General features: G+C 38.2%; 1 protein-coding gene across 1 annotated transcript in view; it reads right to left on the bottom strand.

The window, feature by feature from the left end:
* Positions 1 to 15,809, bottom strand: part of adam9b (ADAM metallopeptidase domain 9b) — a 41,447-nt gene extending 25,638 nt beyond the window's left edge. The window contains exons 1-11 of the mRNA XM_079801146.1: positions 15,658 to 15,809; positions 14,366 to 14,475; positions 14,212 to 14,288; positions 14,065 to 14,125; positions 13,809 to 13,885; positions 9,020 to 9,203; positions 8,870 to 8,932; positions 8,709 to 8,780; positions 8,393 to 8,562; positions 4,408 to 4,498; positions 2,095 to 2,225 (exon numbers count right to left, since the gene is read on the bottom strand). Of these exons, the coding sequence (XP_079657272.1) occupies positions 2,095 to 2,225; positions 4,408 to 4,498; positions 8,393 to 8,562; positions 8,709 to 8,780; positions 8,870 to 8,932; positions 9,020 to 9,203; positions 13,809 to 13,885; positions 14,065 to 14,125; positions 14,212 to 14,288; positions 14,366 to 14,475; positions 15,658 to 15,715 (1,094 nt within the window). The 5' untranslated portion in view covers positions 15,716 to 15,809. The remainder of the gene's footprint in view (positions 1 to 2,094; positions 2,226 to 4,407; positions 4,499 to 8,392; positions 8,563 to 8,708; positions 8,781 to 8,869; positions 8,933 to 9,019; positions 9,204 to 13,808; positions 13,886 to 14,064; positions 14,126 to 14,211; positions 14,289 to 14,365; positions 14,476 to 15,657) is intronic.
* Positions 15,810 to 16,208: the final 399 nt, after the last annotated feature.

Genomic DNA, 16,208 nt, shown 5'->3' with positions numbered 1-16,208 from the left:
TGCGCGTCGTTGTAAATCTGTTCATCAAATAATGCCATCGTGTCTCTTCAGAGGACTTAGATTAGGATTAGACCACTCGATTGATCATTTTTTCAATGCCCTCATGACAATTTTTGAATCTTTAAAGTTGGGGAGGATGGACTTTAAATGGAGGTACAGAAATCTTTCTCTGGTTTCATGAAAAATATCTTCATGTGTTTTTAAAAGTTAAATGAAAATCGTATAGGTTTGAAATGCCATGAGGGTGAGTACATGATGACAGGATTTACATTTTTAATTTTGAGTGAATTATACCTTATAAATACACTAAGCCTTGGATAACACTGACTCTATATCACAAATCATATTACATCAACGATACATATTGTTGCATTTTTATAAAACGATATCTCTATATACGATGTATCGTTACACCCCTACTCTTCACTCATTTAACTATCATAAACAGATGCATTTGTAAGTCAAACGGGATATTCAACAACCAAAAAATAAAAAAGGAGAGACATTTTAAATACACATCTAGAGATTAAAAAAGGCATAAAAAGCCACAAAGAATTTCATGTTAGAATTGAATTGTACTTTAATTATTAATAATTTATTATTTTACTTAAATCATATTAAGGATGGCCATTGGTATTGTTGTAATTCTGTATGACTTTTAACCAATGGCATTGTTTAACAACATACTTAAAACTTAAAGGGATCCCATGGTGTTAAGACTTGTATGGCCCAATATAACATAAATGATGTCTCTTACTGAAATATGTAGTAGAAAACCCATGAAAGATCCACGTTATTTAAAAAATCCATTATATATTTGGACAATGGGTGGCGACATTTTGTTTGCGTTCTAGGTTGATGATGTAGAATGGTTGCACTCGGCAATCAGGTGGCGCTACCCGTAGCTATTTTTACCACAACACACCTCGAAAAATGTTTCAGAGTTAAACAAAACCAATCAATTGCTTTGTAATTGCATTTAAAACACACTCAAACACACATGTGCATACAAACACTCTCTCACACACACACACACACACATACACACCAACAGATCGACACATCTGACAGGGTCTCAATCGAGATTGTGTGCGCGCCCACAAACACATATCTGACAGACAGCTCTGTCTCAATCAAGATGTGTTATGGGCTGCCCTCGTCGTCAGTCTCCACGACAGGGGCTGAATCTGAAATTGCCCCCTGAAACCTCAATCACTATTCCCTACGTTATCCACTAATACAGTTGTTGATGAGTGAATGATAACCAGTTAGTGAATTTGGACAGCTGTTGTGTGTACATCAGCTGTACACTCATTATTGCGGTGCAATGTGAGATTGAACGAGTGCACTCAATAACATCCACTATGGTTTCAGACACCACTACAAATGGCTGTCCCCTCAAATAATGCCCTAGTTGAGGGCATAGGGGGCGATTTCGGATTCAGCCAGGGAGAGTGCTGGCCTGCCGAATCAGAACCAGGTGACAAACTAGGCAAGTCAACCTCATGCATAACATTACAGCTGATTGAGCGTGTGTGTGCGTGCACAGTCCGTGGATGTGTGTGTGTGTGTGTGCGCCGATCTATTGGCGTGTCTGTGTGTGTGTGTGTGTGTGTGTGAGAGAGAGAGAGAGAGAGTTTGTGTGCACACGTGTGTTTTAAATGCAATTACAAAGCAATTGATTGGTTTTGTTTAAATCTGAAACATTTTTCGAGGTGTGTTGTGGTAAAAATAGCTACGGGTAGCGCCAGTTGATTGCCGAGTGCAACCATTCTACGCCATCAACCTAGAACGCAAACAAAATGGAACCTCCCATTGTCCAAATATATAATGGATTTTTTAAATAACGTGGATCTTTCATGGGTTTTCTACTACATATTTCAGTAAGAGACATAATTTATGTTTTATTAAGCCATACAAGTCTTAACACCATGGGATCCCTTTAAAAGGGAAGATAAAGTAAAGAAAAATTCTGTCATCATGTCATTCCTAACCGATATAAATTTTTCTTTTGTGTTCAACAGAACCAAAGACAAAAAAAAAAAAAAAATTGTACTGATGTAGGATTTATATGAAACAACAGCAGTCACTGACCTGTTAGTTGATGCCATAATGCATTTCCCATTACATTTACAGCCAGGGATGTCATCGTGACTCATACCCAGGTTATGTCCCAGTTCATGCGCAATCACCGTAGAGAACGACGGCAGAGCGTTGTTACTAAACTGTGATGATATAACAGAGAAAAACAAAGGAGACATGAGATTAGAGTCTGTTTTCTGGCAAAAGTATATACATCTAAATGTATTTGGGGCAGGTATGTGACAGCACAGACAATTAAAACAATTACATGAAATAAATATAGGCTTGTTTTGGTCACATTTTTAACCCTGTAAAGCCTGACATGAATTACATTTTATTTTGATAGTCCCCCAACAGATATTCTACTGACTATAAGTAACTTTGCAGCTACATATAAACGTATTCTACTAACCTGAACCCTAACCTAACAATCTACTAATATTCAATTGAGAGTTAGTTGACATGTAGTTGAAGAGTTACTTTATATTGTGGAATACACCTGTTGGGGGCTTTCTTCTGTTACCCCTTTAGGTAACCGTAGCTTTCAGCCAGCAGCAGATGTCATCAGATGGTACCCAACCTTCCTTGAGTGTTTCGACCCTTAACCACAACACTCTCCAGTTGGTGGGTCGGCAGTCATGGCTTTCTTCTTCTCTCTTACTCCATATCCATCATGAAGCACATTCAGCCTCCTGTCCCCATCCTATGAGCAGCATGCTTTTTACTCTTCTCATCCATGCCTAAAACTGACAGCAGCAGCCATGCTGATTTGGCAGGAAAGCCTCCGCAACCTATTTCCAAAGGGAACAGCCATGCCTGCCATCCCTTGTCTTTGCACTCCTGGATTAAAAGGCTGTTGAATATTTCAAGGCCTTCCCCTCATGTGCCTCCTCACAGCCCTCCTCCCATGGCACGGTCAGCTCGATAAGGATGATTTTACGGTCTTTGGCTGACTACAGAACGATGTCTGGGTGAAGAGCTGTGTGGACCAATTCCGGGAACTGCAACTTCTTTCCGATGGCGATTCTCATTTCCCAAGAGCTTGTGGCTTGCAGCAGGTTGGATTTTGCTGATGCCCTGGTTGTGAAGGGCCTGGCTCCCTCCTTGATGAAGGTGATAGTTGTCCTCTCATCTGTTCCACCTGGCCCCTTCTTGCACCTCTATCACTCTATTGTGTCAGCGAGGGACAGGAGCACCTTGTCGTTGCGCCACCTATGGCGACCTTGGGTTAAAAATGTTTTGCACCCTGACAATATGTGTGCCAGAGTCGCCGTTTGACCACAGAGCTTGCATTACGAGTCGTCCCTCAACCCCCATGTGTGCAGATGAGCCGGTGAAGGAAGGGTGTCATACACGGAGCGCAGCAGGAAGGAGATGCGTCTCCAAAATATGCGTCTCCAGTCTCTACAAATCTGCCTATGTGATCTTATGCTTGGGCAGATCCCATTTTGTCCATGCTCCCTGGGATGCTTGTTCCACTGCTCTGGACAAACACCTCTGATCCTCCTGAGCACAGATTCTGATTGGACCATGCCTCGCTTGACCATTGTGCTTGCGTTCCCAAACTTTTGGAAATGTGTCGACCCCAGGCCTTGACGTCCTATGCAGGGTTTGCTAATGATGTCTCGCAACTTCAACAAGCTTTCTGCTTTTCGATTGCTACGTTGACTGCCCATTTATGGCCTGATCTTGTTGTGATTCCTGCTTGCATAACCCGGACATCTTTGGAATCTCTCAGACTTACAGTAAGTAGAACTTATAGTTAGTAGAATGTCTTAAGTGGACCATTGAAATTATGTTTTTTGTTGAGTATCATATTTGATTATATCAAGTTTTTATGGCTCACGTAGTATGAAGTTTCTAAAAAAAAATTATAATTAAATAATAAAAAAAATTATAAAATAATTAAAAAAAATAAATAATAATAATAATAATAAAATATAAATACATACATACATACATACATACATTCATATATACACATATATATATATATGCAGATATAGATATAGATATATAATATATATATATATATATATATATAAAAATATATATATATCAAGCAAACCCATGTTGCTTCAGTCCAGTAAGTGTTCATCTTGAAAGGCCCGAAGGAGGATGTATAATGCCTTTTACTTGCTAAAAAAGTACAAATTATCAAAATGTGATAGGCTTTTTAGGGTTAATTGTTAATTGTTTCTCTTCCTCCAGGCGGCCAGTCTGCAAACATGCCTTTTCATCAATAAAACATGCAGGTTTTAGATTACTGCCTTCAGAAACCTATCACCCCAGAAGGCTTCAGAATACTTAAGAGCATATTCTAACCACATTGATTCCTCCGCCGCTGTTCACAGAGCAGACAGTCCCTACGAAGGCCATGCCGAGCACACCTCCAGGGTACGATCCTGAACGGCCTCTTTAAGAAACAAAGATAAAGATCATGTTACTCAGAACATACACAGGTCTGATCAATGACATTTGGTGTCATCTCTGAGAACCAGGACAAATTAAGTGGTAAAGACTACATTCTCAAACTGTAAATTATATGGACATTACAGTTAGTGAGGATTGTTTCAAGTAAGTTGATATAAATGTTAATAATCTAAAAAAAAAAAAAAGTACTTTTATTTTATTTGGTTCTAGAATTCTGACAAGTAAATTCTGACATCAACGTGGTGTGTGCTCGTGACTCTTTAGCTCCGCCCACTGCACACCTGCATTTTATAACATTGCCATGTGATAAGCGTACTAAGCCATATCATGATCTTGATCGTGGTTTGATTGATAGATGCTTTGCCATAGCATTGATGCAAAACGGCAGGCGTAAAATCTTTATTTTTATTTTTTTTTAAATTATTATTTTAACCCTCTGGACCCTAAGGCTATTTTGTGGCCCTGAAGTTTTTATACTTAAACACATTTGTGTTTTTTGTCAGTAGTTTTAAAGCATATAAATGGTTGAAGTCTGATTACACTGTATTCAGCGCAAACAGGGCTACAGTTATATGTGAGCAACATGTACATAAATGTTTGTAGTTTTGAGAAAATGTTTATGCATAGTTTTTGAAAAAACTAAAATGTTAAATCACTGAAATAAGGCCATCTAACACACTTTAAACATTTGTTTACAAGGCTTTTCAGAACTGGATGTTGTTGCCTAGAGATTTTTCTTCAAAACAATGTGAAAATCATTTTGATCACTAATTCATGCAAAACAATATAGCCATTTAACTTTTGTAAGACACTTATTGTCAGAATAGCTGTATGCAGGGAGGGTGTGGATCATCATGAATAATGCTGTGATTCACACCTGAGGCGACTCCCTCTGAATATCAATGAGGAATGTGACAGAGGGAACTATACAGAATGAATGTGAAGAGACTTAGTGATTGAATATATTGTTTGTAGCTTATTCACAAAATCACGTTTAATTTAAAAGTAATCTGACTATACATTATCTTTACATAAAGACTTTAGACCTACAGATCTGTATGTTTAAAGAAAAAAAAGAAGAAGTCTCTTCTGCTCACCAAGGCTGGATTTATTTCCAGCCAAAATAGTAAAAACAGTAATATTGTGAAATATTTTTACAATTTAAAATAAATGTTTTCTATGTGAATACATGGTAAAGTGTAATTTATTTCTGTGATGTCAAAGCTGAATTTTCAGCATCATTACTCCAGTCTTCAGTGTCACATGATCCTTCAGAAATCATTCTAATATGATGATTTGATATATATACTCATCAAACATTTCATATTATTGTGAATGTTGAAAACAGTTGATAAATCAAAGATTTAACCCAGAGGGTTCAAAAGAATAAAAAAAGAATAATATCTGAAATAAAGAGTTTGTAACATTATAAATGGCATTATAAAAGGCATCTTTGGGAATAAAAGTATTAATTTCTTTCAGAAAACAAAAAACAAAACAGCAGCAAAAAATCTAAACTCTTACTCAGCCCAAACTTTTGAATGGTAGAGTATAATTTTACAATATATTTCTATTTCAGATAAATGCTGTTGTTTTGAAAAAATAAGAAAATCTAAAACTTTTGAACGGTAGTGTATACTTGAATTTACAAGTGCAAACAGGGACAGTGCAAGATGAGCGAAAACTAATTTGTCTCTCTATTTGAGCACGCTTGTCGCGCATCTACATTTAAAATAATGAACGCACAAAAGATGCAACATTTGTGAACAGCCCCTTAGTCAGTGGTTACATGTAAGTGTGTAAGTAGGGCTGGGCAATAAAACGATAACGATATGTATCGCGATAGACACGTCATCGATATCAATAAAAAATTTGTTTGATAAAACTTATTTTCGCATTAACTTAACGTTCGATAATTTTTTTTTTTCTTTGTCGGCAGAAACCAGAGGTTGCGAAGCAAGTTTGGTTGCATGAACAAAGGCACTCGCTCTCTGGTAACCAAGCAACGAACGTAGGGAGTGACAGGCTGCCAGTCATGTAACTTTATCATGTTTGGTTGCGCCATATATCGTTGTCTCGTTTTGGATTAATTCTTCAGTAACAGAACCAGCGTGGAGTGACCAGTGGAAAATGAGTGCCGCAGCGAGCGAGGAAATTATTGATAAATCAGGAAAACAAGTCAGCTCGCCAGTATGGCAGTTTTTTGGATTTTATAAGTCTGACCGTAGTCCAATGTCATCTGCTTGGTAAGGAATAGTGATTGAGGGTTTAGGGGGCGATTTCGGATTCAGCCAAAATCAAGAATAGCACAACGGCGAGCGCGTCGAGTATAAACAAGTCTCCAAACGAACGAGGTGTGCGTGGAGGTTTGCGCTGCGGAGCCAGACGAAAGTATAAACAAGGCTGGTAAAACAAGTTTGTGGTATTACTAGTCTTGGTGGGGACGACATTCTTGCATAATTTGCAGATGACATTGGACTACGGTCAGACTTATAAAATCCAAAAAACTGCCATAACAATACAAAACAACAAAAACAATAGTTGCCTACCAATTTCATATTTCAACATGTTTCCGTTGATTTCGCACATTTTAGTCTGGCAATAGTTCAACTAGTAGCGTACAATGTAATGTTTATGCATCAATAACGCTAATATAAGTGAGAAGAAATGTTTTACCTTACAAATTCTCATGTTATAATCACGGTAAATCCAAGGTAAACTCAGCGCGTCTTTCAAACTCGAAGAATGATGAAGCTGATTTCTCATTTTGAGGTGATGAGGGGAGTTTACAGATTTGCATTCCTTCCTAGTTGACGATTTGCATGTGAATCGCTTTGCGCGCGCATGGGTGTGGTCACGTTAAAGATAACGAGGCTCCGCTGGAGGAACTGGACCTTGTTCTGGAAAAATGTAATCACAGAATAAGATTTATGTTTGAGTTCACACAGGAGTGTGACTTCCAAGCTTTATAAAGAGATATCTGTTTGTGATATCTGATATGTGTCTGTGTGGCATGTCTGAGTTCTGAGTATATTTTCACACGCATTTCAGAATGGACATCACAGGGAGACACACGGGAGAATGTGCATCCTGTTTGTTTTATTTATTTAGCGAAAAGCACAACATTTAGTTTTTATTTTGAGTGTACATAAATAAAAGTAGACACTAAGTTTTGTAAAGACATATCATATTGAGTATTTTAAGTTGTTTTACACTGTCATGAGGAAAAATACAGCAAAACCCGTGGGCTCGTTCAAAGGGTTCAAAGGGTTAAAAAAAAAGCCTCAGGTTAGTTTTTTTGGTTTGACGCGTAGCGTTAAAAACTGGCTGACCAATGAGATTGGCGCTTCTGTTCACGTGCCTGGAACTGCTGAAGTTAAAGCGACTTGGTGGCACTCAAGCACAAAACGGTATTGCAGAGCACACATTGATACCTAAGAAGACGACGAAAAGGAAGTAAGTAGATGAAGAAGAAGATGCAACGAGGCAAGATGAATGTAGAGCTGCTGGTCTCTTTGGTATCTGAACACAAAGAACTTTATGACAAACGCCACTGCGACTAAAAACAAATCTCAATAGGGAGTTGTTATGGAGAGGAATTGCAGAGCAAATAGGATTCGATGGTGAGTTTAAGAGCTAGAAAGCCTCTTCATTTGACAATTGTGCTGACCATGACTTACTGGAAAATGCAGACATAAACATAACATCCTTTTGCACAAATGTCGCCACATTTTTCCAATGAGCTTGCTAATGCCAGATTGGGGAGTCTACAGGAAACAATCGTAGCCACATTCTAGCAGCTCAAGAATGAACAAACATTTCATTGAATGATTAACTGAAAAATCAGCTATTACTACAGGATGTGATAGCAGCTTACACAATGAGCTGCCCCACGTCATGCCTGATTTGAGGTAACAGAACAGTTTTCCTCCACTGCACAAATTTGCCCAACACATCCCCAGCATTGCCATCCACACTGAAGGGGTTCTCCTCGTCAAAGATCGTCAAGCCCATCAGTGATATCCGGATATTCAGCTGTTTGTAGTACTAGGGTGAACACAGAACACAGACACAAATATTTAATTACATCATCACGAGCTCTGGAATACAGTACAACAGTGTTAACACATTATGACTGAGGTTAAGGTTGTGCTTATACTAACAATAACATTATCTGTAGCTATAATTCTCACCGTATCAAGCAAGTTAACCAATTGGACCATCTCATCACGCACAGCAGTTTTATCGCGGTTCTTTAAGACAAACTGAGAACAGATAACCACAACAATCAGCCAACTATATAATGATGAAAAAACTATTCCAAAAACACAGACTTCTAATGGCTAAAACTCACCCTTTGGTTGTCAACCACTAATACCAACTCCACATATTTGGTCTGAGGTAAGTTTCGCTTTTTCTGTGGATTCAATAGATTCAATGAAATATCAAATGTTGTGTTTGTAGAACATCAAAATATTTGTAAGACAATACAATATTTTCGAACCCGTAAAAACATGGACATGTCAGCATAATGGGAGTGGTCCTCAATAGGAGACGTTTCATGGGCCAGTCCACATACAAATGGCTCTGACTGACTGTCCTTCAACAAGAAGAGGAGGTGTTCATTGGCTTTGGAGTGCAAGACGGGTTCCAGCCCATAGCTTTCGTTACCGATGAGAATGACCCCCCTGAAACACAGTGTACAACAGCACACCAAGTTACAACCTAATGTTTGAGAAACCCTTTTTGTAGCTCAAAAAACATCAACAGCTAAAATTGAACATAAAAGGTTGATGTGACTTTTCTTATTCTTATTAGAAGTGACCATATTTAACAAAGTGTCTTTTTAAAAGCTCCGCCCAGCAATGACTGGTTGAACTAGACAACAAAATTACAAAAGAAACCTGTCTGGTGTGGAGAATAAAGGTGCGGTCACATACACAGTTGCTCTGAGAAATGATTTGGCCGAAATCCAGCCATTTCACAAGGTATCCGTGCAATAAGGAGGAGATCAATGTGAACCGCGACGGCCGAAAACCTCCCCAAGCAGCTTTTGTTAATGTTCAACTTTGTTATGCAAATTCGCTGTATTACCAACAGAAAGCTGCTTGGTTTGAATGAAACTGACTGCTGTGTGAGCTGTGCTTCATACATCTCTATGCTATTGACAATGGACAATGCCACTATTTTCACTTTTTATGCAAAGGAACATATCAAAATAAATTAAAGGGAAAAGTTCAGTTCGAAATTATGATAATTATTCTTTTTGTACAACATTGTGAACAAGAAGACATTATGTAGTCAGTCACATTCAACAGAACAAAATGGTTAATATTTTACATTTTAACTAACTTTTAGAAATAAATAGCAGTGTTTACAGGGCAAAATAAAGACTCGTGTTAATGTTTAAGTTGAGTTAACATTTTAGATTCAAGAATCAACACAAAATGCAATGATCCGTCTTCATTGTAAAGGTAGCTAGATTGTTAGATGTATAAAAGAAAAAACAGACCAATCACCATTCAGTATGCAAGTTTATTAAATAAGGAAGACCAACTGCAATTATTTACAAAAAAATAATAATAATGGAGCCTGTATATTTAAGCTGAATCATTTTTTGGATGTTCAAAAATACTTTCTAAATTGCAGGTATTGGTTTTTTATAACATTGCTTTGTGTTTTTGAATGACCAACATGTACATTTCTGGCTTTACCAATCGTGTGAGTTTGGGGAGGGACTTTTATCTTGTGTTCAGGAAACCTGTTTGAAAACAATCCGTTTTTGTCATTTTTAGTTGTTTTGTGAAAATTTTGTAGAAGATAAACAAGAAGAGCAGTGGAGAAACTTTGTTTTAAAAAGTGGGTGGGACAGGAGTGTGTGTGTGTGAGTGTGAGTGTGTGTGTAAATATACAATAATAAAATCCAGAAATCAATTTCAATAGTACATTAAGTTTCATTTATTGACTCATGTTTAATGGGATAGTTTCATCCTTACATCTTCTTTAATACAATATATTGTTAGTTTGTAGCATTTACATTAGTGAATTAACACGTAGATCTGCATTAAACAACATTTGTGTGTCCTAATGGACTGGTTGTAGAATTTTTGTTAAGCATGGTTCTAATCCGCCCTCTAATAAAACCAAAGATCACCAATCAGTGATTGTATATCAACAGCAGGAACACGTTTGTGTGCATTTTTGTGATTTCACCAGAACGAATATAGAGTCTCTGCAACAGCCTAATCGATAGATCGAAGCGCTCATCTGTGTGAAGAATGCGCAGTGTGCACGAGCGCCAAGGGAACACTGTTGCCTTCTCCCACTGATCACAACAGTGGCAGTGAGCACTCAAAAAGTGGTGGAAACATATTGACGCTGGCAAAAAGTGGTGCAAACATGTCGCACCCGCTGCACATTACACCTATGAAGCAGATGAATTTTAATTCAGAGGTGCCTTGCATGTACCGTAACAACTTTGGGCTCTATCATACACCCAGCGCAAGTGTTTTCTACTAGATTCAGCCCAACAGTTATCATTTTCACATCCTGCGCCACGCTGTTTAAATAGCAAATGCATTTGCACCGATGTGGCCGCCCATGGGCGTGCTGGTCTGAAAACAAGGTGTGTCTAGGCACATTGTTGGCGTATTGCTAATTTGAGGCAACTGAAAACGACTGCACCATTGACCAACAATAACCTGGTCTAATGTCAATGGTCATTTAATTGTTATTTAAAGGGCGCGTTAGTAATGTGCACCTAAAAGGCGGGTCCAAAACGCACGTACACTCTGCTTATTACACACACAGGCTGCACACAAACATTTTTAAATATGAAAAATTAAAGGAATAAAAGGTAAAAGATTCTTATTGTGTACATAAATATAAAAATGCCTACATGTCATAATGGATAGTCATTGCATGTATCAGAATTAGCCTACCTATTTGCAGTAATGACGAGCAAGAATGTGTCATTGGATGACCAGATCCGTTTCCTCGCTAGAGAAGTGTTCAGTTTTTCCGCTTGAAAATTCCGCCATGTAAATAGCGAATCTGCCATAGCGCTAATGGCTTTTAAAGGGAATGGGAGATGAGACTCAGTCCAGCTTCAAAGGGCTTTAAGCGATACCAGACGGTCCGAGAGTGATTCTTCCCTGCACCTCCGCAGTGTTGGTCTGGTGTCACACTCAACTTGAACCCTGGTGCTTTTGCGTTCATCTTATGTCATCACAAACGTGCAAGGGCATGATAGAAAACAGAACTTGGGTCAATATTTTTTTTTTTTTTTTTTATTAATTTGGGGCTATTATGCATAGCTGAGTAAACGACACTTGGGTTTACCGTATGTGTGTCGCTTGAAGGCGGCTTTTGCTGCAACAATTGCCATTTATTTGCTGCCCTGATTGCACTCGCTATGCGCGAATACACTGCAGACTCGCTCTCGCTCGTATCTAAGGTAAATCATCAACACTATCATCCCTTACATGTACACTCACCTAAAGGATTAATAGGAACACCTGTTCAATTTCTCATTAATGCAATTATCTAATCAACCAATCACTTGGCAGTTGCTTCAATGCATTTAGGGGTGTGGTCCTGGTCAAGACAATCTCCTGAACTCCAAACTGAATGTCAGAATGGGAAAGAAAGGTGATTTAAGCAATTTTGAGCGTGGCATGGTTGTTGGTGCCAGACGGGCCGGTCTGAGTATTTCACAATCTGCTCAGTTACTGGGATTTTCATGCACAACCATTTCTAGGGTTTACAAAGAATGGTGTGAAAAGGGAAAAACATCCAGTATGCGGCAGTCCTGTGGGCGAAAATGCCTTGTTGATGGTTGATGGTCAGAGGAGAATGGGCCGACTGATTCAAGCTGATAGAAGAGCTACTTTGACTGAAATAACCACTTGTTACAACCGAGGTATGCAGCAAAGCATTTGTGAAGCCACAACAGCAGAAGACCCCACCGGGTACCACTCATCTCCACTACAAATTGGAAAAAGAGGCTACAATTTGCACGAGCTCACCAAAATTAGACAGTTGAAGACTGGAAAAATGTTGCCTGGTCTGATGAATCTCGATTTCTGTTGAGACATTCAGATGGTAGAGTCAGAATTTGGCGTAAACAGAATGAGAACATGGATCCATCATGCCTTGTTACCACTGTGCAGGCTGGTGGAGGTGGTGTATTGGTGTGGGGGATGTTTTCTTGGCACACTTTAGGCCCCTTAGTGCCAATTGGGCATTGTTTAAATGCCACGGCCTACCTGAGCATTGTTTCTGACCATGTCCATCCCTTTATGACCACCATGTACCCATCCTCTGATGGCTACTTCCAGCAGGATAATGCACCATGTCACAAAGCTCAAATCATTTCAAATTGGTTTCTTGAACATGACAATAAGTTCACTGTAATAAAATGGCCCCAACAGTCACCATATCTCAACCCAATAGAGCATCTTTGGGATGTGGTGGTGGAACGGGAGCTTCGTGCCCTGGATGTGCATCCCACAAATCTCCATCAACTGCAAGATGCTATCCTATCATTATGGGCCAACATTTCTAAAGAATGCTTTCAGCACCTTGTTGAATCAATGCCACGTAGAATTAAGGCAGTTCTGAAGGCGAAAGGGGGTCAAACACAGTATTAGTATGGTGTTCCTAATAATCCTTTAGGTGAGTGTATGTTATTGAACTAATGACATTGTAATCGGCTAAAACGCATGCACTGGTTACTTTTCTTCCTAAACAAGTGCGCACCCGAGTCTTGCTTTCAAATTCACACGAATCGCGGCACAGTTCGAGTGCAACTGCTCTCAGGTTGTGGGTTCGGTACCTCGGCGCGCACCAAGCCCTGTATGACAGCATTCACAATTGCAATATTTCATGCGGACCGTGCCCCATTTCGAACTAAAATGGCAGTGTAAAAACGCCCTGAGACAACAGAAAAAGACATTGTTTCACACGAACACTGTAGACTTGCGTAGCATATAACCGTTACAGTAACTTGGGGTGATGTCAAATAACAGTCATATGTTTCAGGCTTGAGTTGATATAGCCTATTCCCTAATTAATTAAACAGTTTGTTATTATACAGATTGAGAGCGTGAATGGTCTCTCTGTCTCCCTCTCTCTCTCTGTTTATATGTGTGTAGCCTATACATGCGTGCATGAGGGGGGGAGGAGTTGCAATTTTCAATCATCAATCGTGATTATCAATCATCGAATATGATTTTTGCTTGAAATGCCCATCCCTACTTTTTAGGTAGTGAAAGTGTAAGTAGCATACATACCTGAGACCTCCACAGGTGCTGAGAGCTACGAGAGAGTCTTCATAACCCTCCACATACCCTTGATAGTGACAATGCTCCTGGAACAAAACCACCAGTAAGGTTAATGGACTAAATGTTTACAAGGCCAGGTGAGCAATGCCTATAACAATAATGTATTTCACATTTCCTCATTCTGAACACATCTAATAAATATGTAAAGTAGGTGGTGGATAGCGTCTCTTTTACTGAACTAATAAAACAGAAAAACAATTCTCACAACTTCTCCTTTCTCCTGCACATCATGAGACATCACGACAAAGTTCTTCGATAAAAAGTCTCTATGGAAATAAGAGATCAAATTACAATTTTTCCATCATTAAATAAAGACAGAATTTGCCAGCCAAACTACTTCCAAAGTACTTACGTGTTCTTTGTCAGATGCAGTATATGCTCACTGCCATCAATCCTGACCGAGTATGTGATGCTATCAGCATGTCTATCCTGAAATCAGACACGATTTTAAAATAGGGAGAGAACATCATAATTTATTACAGGCACCACGCCAATAGTGATTTTACCTGTGCAGGTGTGTGTGAGGGGTCTGCATTTCTCTTCCAGCGCTCATGAACCAGCTGAGGTTTGACCACAACAGAATTCTTCACATATGAAGTCTGGTCTGTGTTCTGGACTATGAGAGCATATGATAAAAGAAGCAAATAAACACAACTGAAAGACTTAAGAAAGATTAAGAATACATGGAAGTTTGATAATTTGCCAAATTAAGTCTATTTTATATTGAAAGAAGTCCCTCCTATTTATTTGATGAAAAATAGAGTAAAAATAGAACTATTCTGAAATATTTTTAAATAACCATTTTCTGTTTTAATAAATTATAAAATGTAATTTATTCCTGTAATGGCAAAGCTGAATTTTCTGCAGCCATTTCCTCAATTTTCAGTGTCACATGATCCAACAGTATGCCAATTCAGTGCTCAAATATTAAAAATGGTTCTTATTATTTTCAATATTGAGAACAGTTTTTGCTGCTTACTGTATTTGTGGAAACTGTGATACAAGCTTTTCAGTATTCTTTGATGAACAGAAAGTTTGACAGCATTTATTTGAAGTAGAAATCTTTAAATAATTAACTTGAATCAACCTAATGAGTCCTTGTTAAATAAGAGTATTGATTTCTATTATTTTTTTTTAAAGGATAATACTTGCCCCAAACTTATAAACGGTAGTTTCATGCATGGTTTCCTTGAACAGAAGCAGCACAACTGTTAATACAGTGATAATAATAGGAAATATTTCATGAGCACCAACTCGTCATATTTGAATGACTTCTGAAGGGTCATGTGACACATGCTGAAAATTCAGCTTTGCGTCACAGGTATAAATTATATTTTAAATTAAGCTCGAAAACAAAACGTTATTTTTTTATTTTTATCATTACATGTTTTACTCTATTATTCATCATATAGCCTAAATGCAGCCTTTATAAGCATAAGAGACTTTATAAAAAAATTATAATAATAAAAAAAACGTAAATATTACAAACCTTTGACCGCGATATAGCCTACAGTTTAGTGAGTTCATTGCTACACAGTGTTAGCCATAGGCTACGATATAACGCTATTTTTGAAACCACCCCAAAACTAATCTAATTTAACCTAGTGATATTAAGTATAAAACTATCTATTGATATGTTATTTCCCCTATGATTAATACAATCCAATACAGACTTTTAGTTTTGTTGTCGGGCAAACACGACGATTCTTTGTATGGTGTTTTCCTCTATTGTGTGTAACTTCAATAGTCAATACAATAGTATGAAAACATCAAGTATAAATGATCGGATTTGTCTTACCTGGGCTAATCGCGAAGTTTGTGATTATGAGAATGAAGACGTAAATATGTCGCGTCATGATGTTTTTCCGGACTGACGCTGGACCTCAGGTGAGCGCGACCAGGGGCGTGCACGAGCAGTCAGACAGGTGGAGCGACATTCTCTTATCATCTAACTCTTTCAGGTCGCATCGCTATTTATAGATTTCATTTCAATAGATAAAGTCTATAAACCTAATGTACCTGTTAGGTAAGTAGGCCTAAGTAAGTAGTATTGTGGCTACTAAGCTACTAAAAAAGCTGAAATCAATCTATGATTGAAAACTATATTGGATATATTGTTGTTGTTGTTGTTGTTGTTGTTTTATGTTGCGTCCGATGGATATTCGCCAAAGGTGCAGGGTGAAACAAACTGTTCATGAGACACAAACTGTTTATTCCTCCAGGGGGCGCTCGGAATTTAATAAAGCACAAACTTTCTTTGAGCTGCATAGAAATTATTATTATTTTTAATGTCATGTAGCCTACAAATTCCGATCTTTCTGTGTATTAATTAATTTCCAACAGTGTAAA

The sequence above is a fragment of the Gobio gobio genome, assembly GCF_949357685.1.
Source record: "Gobio gobio genome assembly, chromosome: 20".
Classification (NCBI taxonomy): Eukaryota; Metazoa; Chordata; class Actinopteri; order Cypriniformes; family Gobionidae; genus Gobio; species Gobio gobio.
Note: the sequence above shows the minus strand (reverse complement) of the source record. Positions and strands in the feature narration are given on the sequence as shown.